The 12421-nt window shown below is 42.3% G+C and overlaps 1 protein-coding gene across 1 annotated transcript in view; it reads left to right on the forward strand.

Annotated features, from left to right (window-relative positions):
• ADRA1B (adrenoceptor alpha 1B) overlaps positions 1 to 10224 on the forward strand; it is a 38474-nt gene extending 28250 nt beyond the window's left edge. Inside the window, exon 2 of the mRNA XM_019506462.1 lies at positions 8208 to 10224. Within this exon, the coding sequence (XP_019362007.1) occupies positions 8208 to 8782 (575 nt within the window). The 3' untranslated portion in view covers positions 8783 to 10224. The remainder of the gene's footprint in view (positions 1 to 8207) is intronic.
• Positions 10225 to 12421: the final 2197 nt, after the last annotated feature.

A 12421-nucleotide genomic window follows, 5' to 3' on the forward strand; every position in this document is an offset into this window, starting at 1 on the left:
AAGGTGGCGGGTGCACTTCTGGTATTGCTATTCAGGCAGCTAAGGGAGATGATTGTTAACACCTATAAATAAAGAACAATGGGTCATTAATGGGCCATTAACTCCCTTAGATGTCTGAATAGTAATACATACCAGAACTGCACCAAGGCAGGGGGTCAGACTTGATGATCTACTCAGGTCCCTTCCGACCCCACCAACTATGAAACTATGAAACCACCCAGAGGAGGGAGGCAGCTATTTGGGGTCAACAGTGGCCACAGGAGTGGGACCAACACGGGGACACTTCATTTTCACCAGCCATGACCCATGCAAGCATGTGCAAGTGTGTGCAAGGGTGTTCAAGCATGTGCAAGCAAGTGCCAGGGTGTGTGCACAAAGGTGTGCAAGTGAGTGCAAGCATGTGCAAGGGTATGCTAGGACTCTCATTTTAATTTTTAATTTGAAGGGAGACAAAATGTCACAAATACCTAGAAAGAGGATATCCGGGGTGCAGAAAAGAAAACAAAAAGCTCACTTAATTACTAAAGTGAAAAAAGACGCAGACATGATGAAAAAAGTCGTGAAAACAGTTAAAGGCAACCCATGCAGTACTAATGAGACAGTCACATCAGATGAAAAATGCATAGATGATCCACAACTCAACTTCAGAAATCATCACAAGAGAAACGAAGAGACCCAAATGAAATGTAAAGTCTTAATTCAGACCAGAATAATGATGATGCCACTAGTGATAGAGATGAAATGATTCCCATTATACATGTTAGCAATGCCATTTCTTGCTTTATGGCCCAATCTAATGCCCAAAATTCAAGATCTGTTAGAGATCAGTGGTCTACAAATGGAAAACGGTGAAGTTCTGAAGCGGCGCCAGCTGCTTTACTCAGAGTTCACTGACAAGGTTTTCTGTTTCTGCTGCAAGCTCTTCGACTTGAATCCAAAATCATCCCTAGCATTTGAGGGGTTGAATGACTGGAAGCACATCTCTCCGATTCTCTTGCATCATGAAAAGTCAACTAGTCATTTAAATTCCAGCTGAACATGGGTCAAAGCAAAATAAAGGGTAAAACAGGATAATTGTGTAACCTTGATGTTAACCTAGTGATTAAACCAGCCCCACGCGTTCGTCATAAAAAACGGCAATTCAGCTTCGAACGTGAAGATGAAATATTTAACAATCCAAAATCCAGCTTCAAATTGGAGTTTTTCAACCAGCTTATAGACACAGTGAGAGTATCCATGGAAGAGCAATTTGAGCAAATAAATCAACATGTCAACCTTTGGAACTTTCTATATAACATGACATGACACCCTGACAAAGAAACTTTGAAGAAACACTGTAAGAACCTTCATTGTGTATTGACATATAAAGAGAGCTCTGACATTAACATCATCAACCTCTACAAAGAACGTGGCTATCTCCAAAGTCTACTTCCAATGGACTGTAGTGCTCCTCAGGAAGTTCTGCAATTTATTGACAACAATGAACTCCATAACAGCCTCGCAGACACATAGATAGCACTCAGAATCCTGTTAATCATGCCTGTGTGGGTGGTGAGAAGCAAGTGGAGCTTCCTGAAGTGCTCATAAAAACATATTTACGATCAAGCCATGGAAGATAACTGGCCATCTTTGGTGGCCACTAGCCATCCTGTCTGTCGAGAATGCTGTGGCTCAAAATATAGACCTGTTACAGGCAATATCAGAGTTTGCAGAAACAAACACATGCCGAGTTATCTTCTGAGTCTTGGAATCTTGGTGCACAAAGCTTTTTATTTACCATTATTTATTAGTTTAGTGTTTGATTTAAAGGTTGACATTTGTCACAGCTACAATCTTATTTTTATGACATTTATTATTTAGATAAAATTGAATTGTATTTAATTTTGTGGCATTTCCTGTTTTGCATTTTTTTAGTAAATTATAAAAAATGTTTGAAATTACAGCTTTATTTCTGAAATTGGGGGAGGGGTGTTGAGGGAAGGGGGGCCAGGACAAAATTCAAGTTTGCCCAGAGCACCATTTTCTCTAAGGCCAGCTGTGCAGAGTGGTATCTATCAAGCTAATCTTCCTAATAACAAAAAAACAGACTCTACTTTCTCTCTTTGAAGAAAATTGCTTTTATTAGGGATTCTGTACATCAAAGAGGCATAGAAATGTGCAACCTTAGAAACTTTTAAAAAAGCCCTGATTGGAACAAAAGATACACAGAGCAGAGCGGTGGTTCTCGACTAGGTGCTGGGCACCTTGGGATGTCACAAAATCCTTTGCAGAGAGCTACTGGTGTGTGAGGAAATAACACAGGTGTAAGGATATAAGCAGATAAGCTTAGGCTCAGGCTTGTCCCTGCCTGGCCATCCCCTTGCCCTCCACTGCCCAGCCCCTCTGCAAAGAGGTAAGCACTGTAATAAATAAATTAGGTTTTAGAAATGGGCTCAATTCAGAAAAGTTATGGAGGGTTCCTTGAATCTAATGAGGGGTGTTGTGAGTCTAAATAGGTTGAGAACCACTGGCATAGAGAAATAATTGCATAATAGAGTCCAGGTTTGTTTCAACAACTAGTCCTCAGCCTAAATAAAGGGTAGGTTAAATGAAAAACAGATTATCAGTGGGTCTGCAATATTGCAACTGTAAAACTTGCTAGGTTGCAATAAATTAAGTCATAAAATATTTCCAGTGCAACAAAATGTCTTGATGATGGAAACTGTGTTAGGCAGTTAGTCAAGGGGCAGAAAAAAGTTTCACCATAAAAGATAGTCTGACTATGAAGTGATCAGTTTCTGTTAATTTCAGGAAATAACCTCAACTCGGCTTTGTGGAATTCAGACCTATGTCATGTATTGTTGTAAGCCTTATGGATTGCATAATGTGATATAAGACACTGGCTTTAGGGCCCACTCCACATGTTACAGGTATTGTGCATTCAACTGAAACCAGCTACCCATGAACACCATGTGCCCCTGGAGGTTGGGGGGGCATGGCAAACACCTGTAGATGGCGGTGGTGTTGGCGGTGGGGGCATGGCAGCCATGAGCGGGGAGCTCCCACAGGCAGCTGCAGCAGTGTTGGCAGTGGGGGCGGGCAGAGTGGGGAGCTCTCTCAGGCAGCCGCGGTGGTGTCGGCAGTGGGAAGAGTGTAGCAAGCACTGACTGGTGGTCAGCGACCACCCGCAGACACCGTTGGCAGCATTGGTGCAAGCCAGTGGTGACTGGGGACTGCCCACAGATGCTGCCAGTGGTGTCAGCGGCAAGGGCGGGGGGGGTTGCGAGTGACGACCGTCTGCAGTTGCCCCTGGCAGCATCGACAATGCTTTTCATAGGGGGTGCACTGCCAAGAATCTGAAAACGCCAACGCTTTTCATAGGGGGTGCATGTACCCCTGCATGCACCCCCTATGCATCCCCAATGCAGCTACATGCGCAAAGTACCTATCACATAATAAAAAGGTCCAAGGAACTATAAAGTTCAACCTCAAAAATGTGTACTAACTTTATAGCTGGTTGCTATCCAGCTTAATTTAAATGTATAGCAGAGTCTCTCCCCTGTAGCTGGGAGCACTGTCAGCTGAGGGGACTCTCAGCACCTGGTAGCTGCAGACTCTGTGTCTCAGCAGCATCTCGTGTGCCAGGACTCAGTGTTACACAGCTGCAGATGCTGCTCCTGGCAGCACCCCACAGTGCTGGGATCCATGGCAACACCCTGCTGCTGCCAGGACCCATCATCTGCAGTTGTGGGACTCTTGGTCCTGGCAGCTGCGATTTCCTAGCTACAGGGATGCATGGTACGCCTCTGCAACTGGGAGATCGCAGTAGCTGTGATCTGTGATCTCCCAGTCCTAGGGGTGTCCACAAACCTCCAAGGCTGGGAGAGCACAGCTGAAGCGATCTCCCAGCCACGAAGGTGCTCCTGGGAGCTCCCAGCCACAGGGATTCATGGGATGCCAGCATGGCTGGGAGCTCCTCAGCTAAGAGAGTTCCTAGACACAGGTGCTTGCTTCTTGCTGATGGAGGGGGAGCCTGGGATCAGGCTCCCCCTGCACCAGCAATAAGGCAAGGTGAGGTCTGGTGCACAATCTTACAATCATACCCCCTGCCATGCATGTATGGCATGGCAGGAGGCAGAATTGTGCAGATCACGCATTAAGTCCCACTGCACCTTTACCTGCGCATGGCGAGAACCCCTAGGAAACATAACTAGTGTTCTGTTCCTGATTCTGTTGCTGGCCTGCTGTACATCCTTGAACAAGTCACTTGACCTCTCTGTGATTCTCCACTGGGAAAAAGTGGATGATGATACACTTTGAGATGACCAACAGAGGAAAGAGAGCAAAGCGATTATGCTTCTTCATTAATTCTCCTTCAGTGTAATAACTTCTCCCTTTGCTGATTATCCCAACATCTAATATGTTCTTAAAACTAGGAGGTAATACTGCAGCATACACAAAGTGAAATTCAGTAGCATTTAAAATTCATATATATGAGGCTTGAGTTGTTGAGAGAATAATTCATAATCTCTAATAAAAACAAGCACAAAGTTCCATAATTCAGTAACTCAAAGGAGGTTCCCTTGTTGAATGAACCGCCACTTCATCCTCAGAAAGCCAGCTGCATAAATTATTTTTAAGTCCAAACCCCAGCTTTCCAAATGGATGTTTGAGGATCTTCACTATCAAGCATTCACTTGTGGGTAGGCTGGTAGTTGTTTTGGAGGTTTTTTAACTAATTGATCAAGACTTGGTGACATTCAAGAATCAGGACTGAACATACGGTAGCTCGCTGAGTCTGGGATGTTGTGAAGTAATGCCATGCTCTTTTGCAAAGTTGCCCTTTTACATAAGAGAAATGGAGTGCTGGAAATTTTCAGCTGTAAACATTTGAAAATTACATCATTCTAAAAGAAAGAGACAGACATAAACCTATTACCTTCCTTTCTTAATTATATACAATGTACATTTCTGGGGGCTGCTTACAAAGATTACTCATTTTTTCAGGTTTCTACTTGTCAAGTGTATTTGACCTTGGTGCAGCAGCATGCATTCGTACGCAAGGCAACATACAAAAACACATCCCATTTATCTTTCCCTTGTACGTTAGCTATTCATTTCTTCTGTGGAATTTACCTTGCTTTATTCATCAATAGGCAGGTCCAGAACAATCTTTCAACAGACTTCCATTCTTAATTCTTTTTTATTATTATTACTGAAAAGGATGCTGTCAAATGGATTATGTCCAAATTGTGCTGTGCCCAAAAGCATTACAATCTGATGGAGAAATATACTCTAGACTCTGAATTTTTACAACATGACAAATAGCCAATCTCTTGGCAGAACTGGAAAAGAATAGCCAATATTTATACAGAACCTACAAGAAAAATATAGTACGTACTCTTCACCCCTTTCATTGGTATTACAAATTATTGTAGGTTCATCTGTATTATGAAATAATTGTAGAAAACAAAAGGGATTTATGAGTATGAGCTCCAATATGATTCTTCCATTTAATCAGCTTTTGTATTTGCACTTGCTCAGTCAAATCACAAGGCATTTTTCTCCAAATCCAAAGGAAAATATTTCTAATTATTACTTTAAAAATTAATCCTTAAAGAGTTTGCAAGTGGGCATGTGGGAGGACTTGGAGCATATTGCTCATACTGGCTCATATTATAAGTTTGGATCAACTTCCACTAAAATTTACAAGAAGTTGACACCTTTTTAATAGTTTATTCCCTAGAAGCACAGGAATGTTTGTTGAATCTTTCATTAAAAAGTACTTAACTCTAAGCAGGCAGAGTTTAAGTGTTTGCAGTACTTTGGTGTGTCTGCTGGAAAACTGTCAGACATATTTCACAGCTTTCCCAGTATTAGACTCTGTTGCACTCCTCTCTTTCTGCAGTACTAAAACAGGCCAAGACTCAGGAGCTTTATCAGGTGGAATGAATCTGTGGACACCTGCAGATGACTAGGGGAAGCAAAGTTGTTATAGACTATCGGCGCACCTACACAAGACGCTATGGTGCAGTGGTTACTGCACATTTATTTAGTATTTGTATAAGCAAGCACTAAATAAATGCTCAGTAACCAGAGTTGCTGTGCAGTAGCACCAGCGAATATCTTTTAAGTGATGCTACTGCGCAGTAGTCTAATACTACTTTGCAGTAGCATATTAGTTCTGTTAGTGCTGTGATGCACTACAGTTCTCTGCAGTAATATTCGGCTACTGTCCAGTCAGCATCTTGTGCAGATGCTCCCTGTTTTGTAAAGCCTATACGATGCCTAGTACTGCCCACTGGTTGAAATTCAGCTCAGGGCAAAAGGTACGAAAATGCTGTGTACATTTTAAACTTTGCTTACATTCACAAGGCTAGATTGTCACTTTACTTCTAGGCAACAGAAGTATATAGCGTGTTACTGCATCTTCCAGTTAGCAGTCTTGGAAAGGAACTATGGCTGCCTGCAGACATGCAGGACGCCTGCTCCAACATGCTGTAATTACAGTGCATCAAAGCAGACTTGATTAATAGGAGTGTGCTAATTAGCATGCTCTAGCAGCCTCAGCATCTCGTGTATTCGGCATCCCTGCACTTCAAAATGAGCACGGGGGTGCTTTAGCTACAGTTCATCAAACGAGCTGTAGTTAAAGTGCCCCTGCCATCATTTCAAAGAGTGGGGATGCTGAATACACAAGATGCTGTGAGCTCCTGATAGCCACTCTAATTAAAGTGCCCTCCTTCACCCCTGGAGCACATGTAAAGATGCTGTATGATGCCAGAGATGTGCTTTCTTTTCTGGCTTCCCATTGCTCCAAGGACAGCAAGGAAGTACCTTTCACTTGGCCAATAATAGCACATCGTACCATGCTATCTGGTACACTGAGGAGGACAGGATGAAGCATGAGGTGTTGCATATGCTTACCTCCCTTTGTCCTTTGTAGTTAGCTTCAGTGCTGTTCTGGAAAAGCAACAGTTATGTTTATCAACCTGTTAGAGCTCTTTTCCTAACTTTATAACATGGATCTGAGTCCACTGACCAAGGTTTTGTGTGATTGTGTGGCCCAAGCCACAGTCTCTACATTGCTGTGATAGATGGGAAATATGCCTAGGCTAGAATCAACTTTTGCCCCAATAAGGCATTCTGATAACTTTTATTGACTCAGCAACTTTCATTGCTGAAACCACTCCAGCATGCATGGCCACTGTTCTCAGAGACTTAACACTCAAGTTAATATACTTTCTTCCATTTTTTTTAAATATCCTACAATTTAATTCTAGTTCCTGAAATGAAGCTCCCACACTAAAGCTCCCTTCTTAGGTTGCCCCAGCTAGAAATGTCAGTTGGGTAATTGCACGTAAGGTCCATGTTACTGTAACTAGAGACTTTAGACATTCTTTCAGAATGCTCAGTGTTGCTAAATTAAGCTGCTACATTTCATTTTTTACAGCTAAAAGGACATTACGTTTTTTTCTACTATTAATTCCCCGTGTAAGCAGCTGCTGTAGTTGTTGCAGGGAAATTATGTGATTATAAATGGGGAGAAAAGTTTTCATGAACTGTTGAGAGCCACTGGTCTGTATGGTCGGTAGTTGATTTCAGGCTTAAGCAGATTTTGTGTGTCTTACTAATGGTGACCCTAATAACCTATACAAAATGGACATTTTCTGGGCAGAATAGGATCTCCATCTTAGAGGCTGCCAGAGAAAGTATGTGAAAATGCCAAATTCTGACTGAACACGAATATCATCCTCTCTCATGAGAGGTGCAAGAGCAACTTTTTAGTATAGAAAAGTCTTTCCCAACTAAAAATGACCTACCAAAGCACTTCCCAATAGGGATAATCTCTTTGTTATATACATATACAGCTCTTAGTTCAGTTGAACTCTGATTGGAGGCCATCAGCACTACACTAAAATTTTAATAACAAAATTGAGTTTGTTCTCTTGTTTCCTTATGATGGATAAAAAAAACCCCTAGTCTTTTATTCCCTAAAAAAGTTAATTATAGAGCCCTCCTGCCCCCTTAGAAACATCAAGAATACCCACTTTAGACTCCCTTGATTTGCTGGAGGATGTAACTGTAGCAGCAAGTAATATGTATCTTTAGCAAAGATATCCTGGAGGGAACCTCCAAGAATGTCATTAATTAATTTTCCTCTGTTTTATTAAAACCAGGCAGGAACAGTTATCTCAGATATTGTCTCTTCTTTTTTCTCCTCCCAGGGTCTATGTTTTCTGTACTCAAGCCTCCTGAAACGCTCTTCAAGGTAATATTTTGGCTTGGCTACTTCAACAGCTGCTTGAATCCAATTATTTACCCCTGCTCAAGCAAGGAGTTCAAGAGGGCTTTCATACGAATCCTGAAGTGCCAGTGTCACCAGCGGAAGCGGCTAGGCTGGTGGACCTACAACTACAGGACCTGGAACCGAGGCTCCTTTGAACACTCTCGCAAGGACTCACTGGAAGATGGTGGGAGCTTCCTAAGTGGAAGTCAGAGGACGTTATCCTCAGCCACGCCAAGCCCAGGCTACCTGAGCAAAGTCACCTGCCCACACACGGAAATGTGCACATTCCAGGAGTGGAAGAGCTCCAGCGCTTTCCTGAACCCCCTCGAGGAAGGCAGCAGGCAAAAGGACTCATGTCATCTCTTCACCTTCAAGCTCCTGACAGAGCATAACGGACACATCGCTGCTGGCAGCCAGGCCTCCAGCAATGGGGGCTGTGAGACCATTTGTGACACACTGAAAGGCAAAGCTGACCGCAGAACAAACGTGACTGTTGGGATGAGCAAATTCTAAACTTGTCTGGATACAGAAGAGCACGGACTCTGCACTTGTCTTCATTCATTAACTTGTTTAGCATTTGGTCCGGTTTCAGAAATGAACCTACACTCAATCTAGGCATGGTGAAGGCAGTGCTTCCAGACTAGCAAGTTCAGGGAGAAAAGCAGTAACAGGCAGCCCAGTGTCAAGCAAAGTGCAGTCACTGTAGGGGTTGTTTGTGTTTTAAGCTCATGGCCAGAGATGCTGTAGAAATATATGCATAAAACAGGGGAGAGACCCCATAAAGGCTGAGGATTAAAATGTTGCAGAGCAGTCAAACATGTATGTATATAGACAGCATGTGTAAATATAGAGTGTGTGTGTATTAGCAATGTGTTTGGATATATTTGAGTGTCACAAAGAAAGTGGACAACTTTGTTGTGTGGTTATTTGTATTTATCCAGAGTACCAGCTCCCTCTGTTTTTGCCTGTAGAAGTCTTACTTGTTGTGCACTTCGCTGAACATTAGCACTTTAGAAATTGAAAACAACGTCAAACATTAAAGTAATTTCCCCTACCTCGAACATTTTTGCTGATTGATATACAACAGGGGTGGGCAATGTTTTTGGGCAAAGTGCCAAAAACACCCACAACCTCAACTTGAAGATGTTAGCATGCCAGGGGCAGACAGCTGGGGAGCCATGAGGGCCCAACCCTTATTGTGGCAATGCAGCCCCAGCCTTTCCCCACTGTCCACCCTGAGGCATGCATGCTAAGCAAAATGCCTTCTCATGCACTGGCACCGGTGCCAGGGGGTTGCCTACCCCGATATACAATCAGAATTCCAGCTTGTCCATTTTCCCATTTTGATGCATACACGCTTTCTCCTCCCATCTACCCCAACACTGAAACAATGTATGCCACTGGAGGCCCTAATACCCTTTCAGCCAGCTCTGTGGATTGACTCATATAGCCAATCTGCCCCCTGTTCTTTTTTGAAAGCTTGGAAATGGCAGCAGAGTTAATTGTCCTCTGAGTGCACAAGCGACCAAAGGGTCTGATCTGCAAGGCGACACTCATACATTGTTCCAAGTCTCTCATAAACATCATTGTGGACATAGCACAAAAGATCACTGACTGCTGGAGGCCAAATATCTAGCCTGGGAGCAAAAATGCTGGGTGTTAATAAAATGTGTTTGGTTCTTCTGGCACCATTTGGTGGGGATACTGCACTCTTAGTGACTTTTGCTTTGTTACTGAAATCAGAACCAGGTAAATCAAGATGCATTTATATGCGAGTTCCCCTTTCTCTTGCATTTTTCAGCTCAATAACACATAATTGTAACTTAGGGAATCTCTGTGGACATCTTCTAGTATATTTTAAGCCATGTTTGGCAGTTGTTTTCATCTTTTCCAATTATGTGTGAATCATGAAGCTAATGACTGTGAATTTTTACATAAAGTGGTACAAACCATGACAATTGCTATTTACTCCTTCCTCCAACTAAGGCTTCCCTTATTAGGAATTTTAGTGACATGTTCGTGAAGACTGGAACAGAGACTGAACCATAAACAGATGTGCTGAAAACATTTACAGCTGTTTTAACAATGCTGACTCCCATGAGAAAGTCACTTCCCTTTGTTTCATTTCATTTATATTCTCTGATTAAGATGATTGGCATGGATGTGACCGGTGGTCAGGCCAAATGTCCTCAAAGTTAATGAACAATAATAGGCAAGTTCTGTATCAAGGTCACCATATGCATATATTACAATGATGAGAACCATATAAGTACATTGATAGATTTAATGTATTATATTTTGGGTTTAATTCTAATCCCATAGAAGTTATGACAAATCTCTAATTTAAATGGCCCAATTCTGCTCCCATGTGGTTGCAATTTCCTCCTGAAAGGACACTGCTCATAAGAAAATATTGAAAGGATTTAAAAAACTAATTTGCTTCCTACTTTTGTTCTTCTCCTTCACTGTTTATGCTTTATTTAGCTTGGACAATTTTCCTTCTAGTTGCAATGAACTAGCATGGTGCTATTTTCCTTTGATTTCCAAGAGTGGAGAAAGCTACACGCACACATACTCATCATAGGCTTTCATTTTCATTTTTGGAAGGAGTCAGGGAGGGAATATCATCAAACATTTAAGGGGTTTTGTAAGGCCTTTTTAAAAAAATATATTTTTGATTGCAGGTCAGAATTTTAAGTTTACCTACTTGATAGTGTCTTTTTACAACTATCTGAATCATAGTTTTCACAGGATCTGCAGAACATAAAACAAAAAAACCCCAAATACTGTTAACTATTTTAAGATATGTTCAGAAATGCTGATAAAAGGTTTCAGCATAGCCAGCATTTCTTTGCACTAGTGTTTAACACTGCAGCTTCAAGAGACTGATATTTCTTTTAATCAATTTCTATTTCTAACAAAAGCTGTCTGATCTCTAATTATTATGTACACTCCTTCTATAATTGTACACTGTTTGAACAAGGTTTCTCTAGTCAGTGCTGACAAGCCTTGAAATCAGACAGTGCCACCATCTGCAGGATTGACCCACAAGCACTTGGTACAAATTTTCCAGAAAAACTCTTGATGCTTACAATCCACAATTTCTCAGCCATTTTAGCACAGCAAAAACAGCTTTCAGCAAGTAACAGAAATTATTATCAAGGAGAGGCGATTCAGACTGAGAAGACAAGCTAATCTGTACCATTTGTATATTTACCTCTTCAACACCCAGGTAAATCCATCCTGCAAGTACATTTGCCACATCCAACACAACTTTTATGTAAGATGGCCAGATACTTTCACCTTGCCAAGCACAACAGGAAACCAGGAGATCCCTGCTACTTGGGGGGGAAAACAAACAGGAGGAAAAGGTTAGGTTTTACTGCAAGGCAATACAAATTGCAGTCATCCCATGAGTGAACAATGAATATAAGTAAACACTGCAGTTTCTAAGAAAGATACTTCCTCCAGAGCCCACTGTTCCTGAATCACATTCCAAAGTAATTCAAAAGCTTCACCTGTGACTGTCTGGGCATCAAATGCATTAGGGAGTTAAAGATCACACTCTTCAGCAGAGCTTTTTAATCCAGTGAAATTTAAGGCTAGACCTTGAGTACCTTATGGGCATGTCTACAGGTGCAATTCATGCACCTGAATTTTCTGTGCAGAAAATTCTGCATGTGCGACCCCATTGAAAGCAAATTGCCCTACTCTGCCCCCTGCAGCATCCAGGGGGAGCTCCAGGCTCCCCCGCGTGCCAGCCCCAAGTCTGGCAGGAAGCCATATCCCCAAGCTCTGGATGGCGGGGGGGGAGGGGAAGAGGGAGCAGTTCTGGCTTGGTGAGCTCAGCACGCTGCACCATCCCAGCCAGGGGCAGATCAGACTGGGCATGAGGGTGTGGGGGTAGCTGTCCTGGGAGCAATTGCTCCCATTCAGCATCTATACATGCAGTATGGGACATCAGTTAATGCACCGTTTTCTAGTACCTGTAGATAGAGGTCGATACTGAATCTAAAAGTACTAGAATATGGTGCATTACACTAATCTACTGCAGACTAATATACTAATACACCCCATAGGACAGATTAGTCTAATGTGCAGTAAAGTGTCTTGTGTAGACATACGCTGTAAGTCCAAAAAGAGGTGGGGAGG

Source organism: Gavialis gangeticus, unplaced genomic scaffold, assembly GCF_001723915.1.
Source record: "Gavialis gangeticus isolate Ggan-Ray unplaced genomic scaffold, GavGan_comp1, whole genome shotgun sequence".
Taxonomy (NCBI): Eukaryota; Metazoa; Chordata; order Crocodylia; family Gavialidae; genus Gavialis; species Gavialis gangeticus.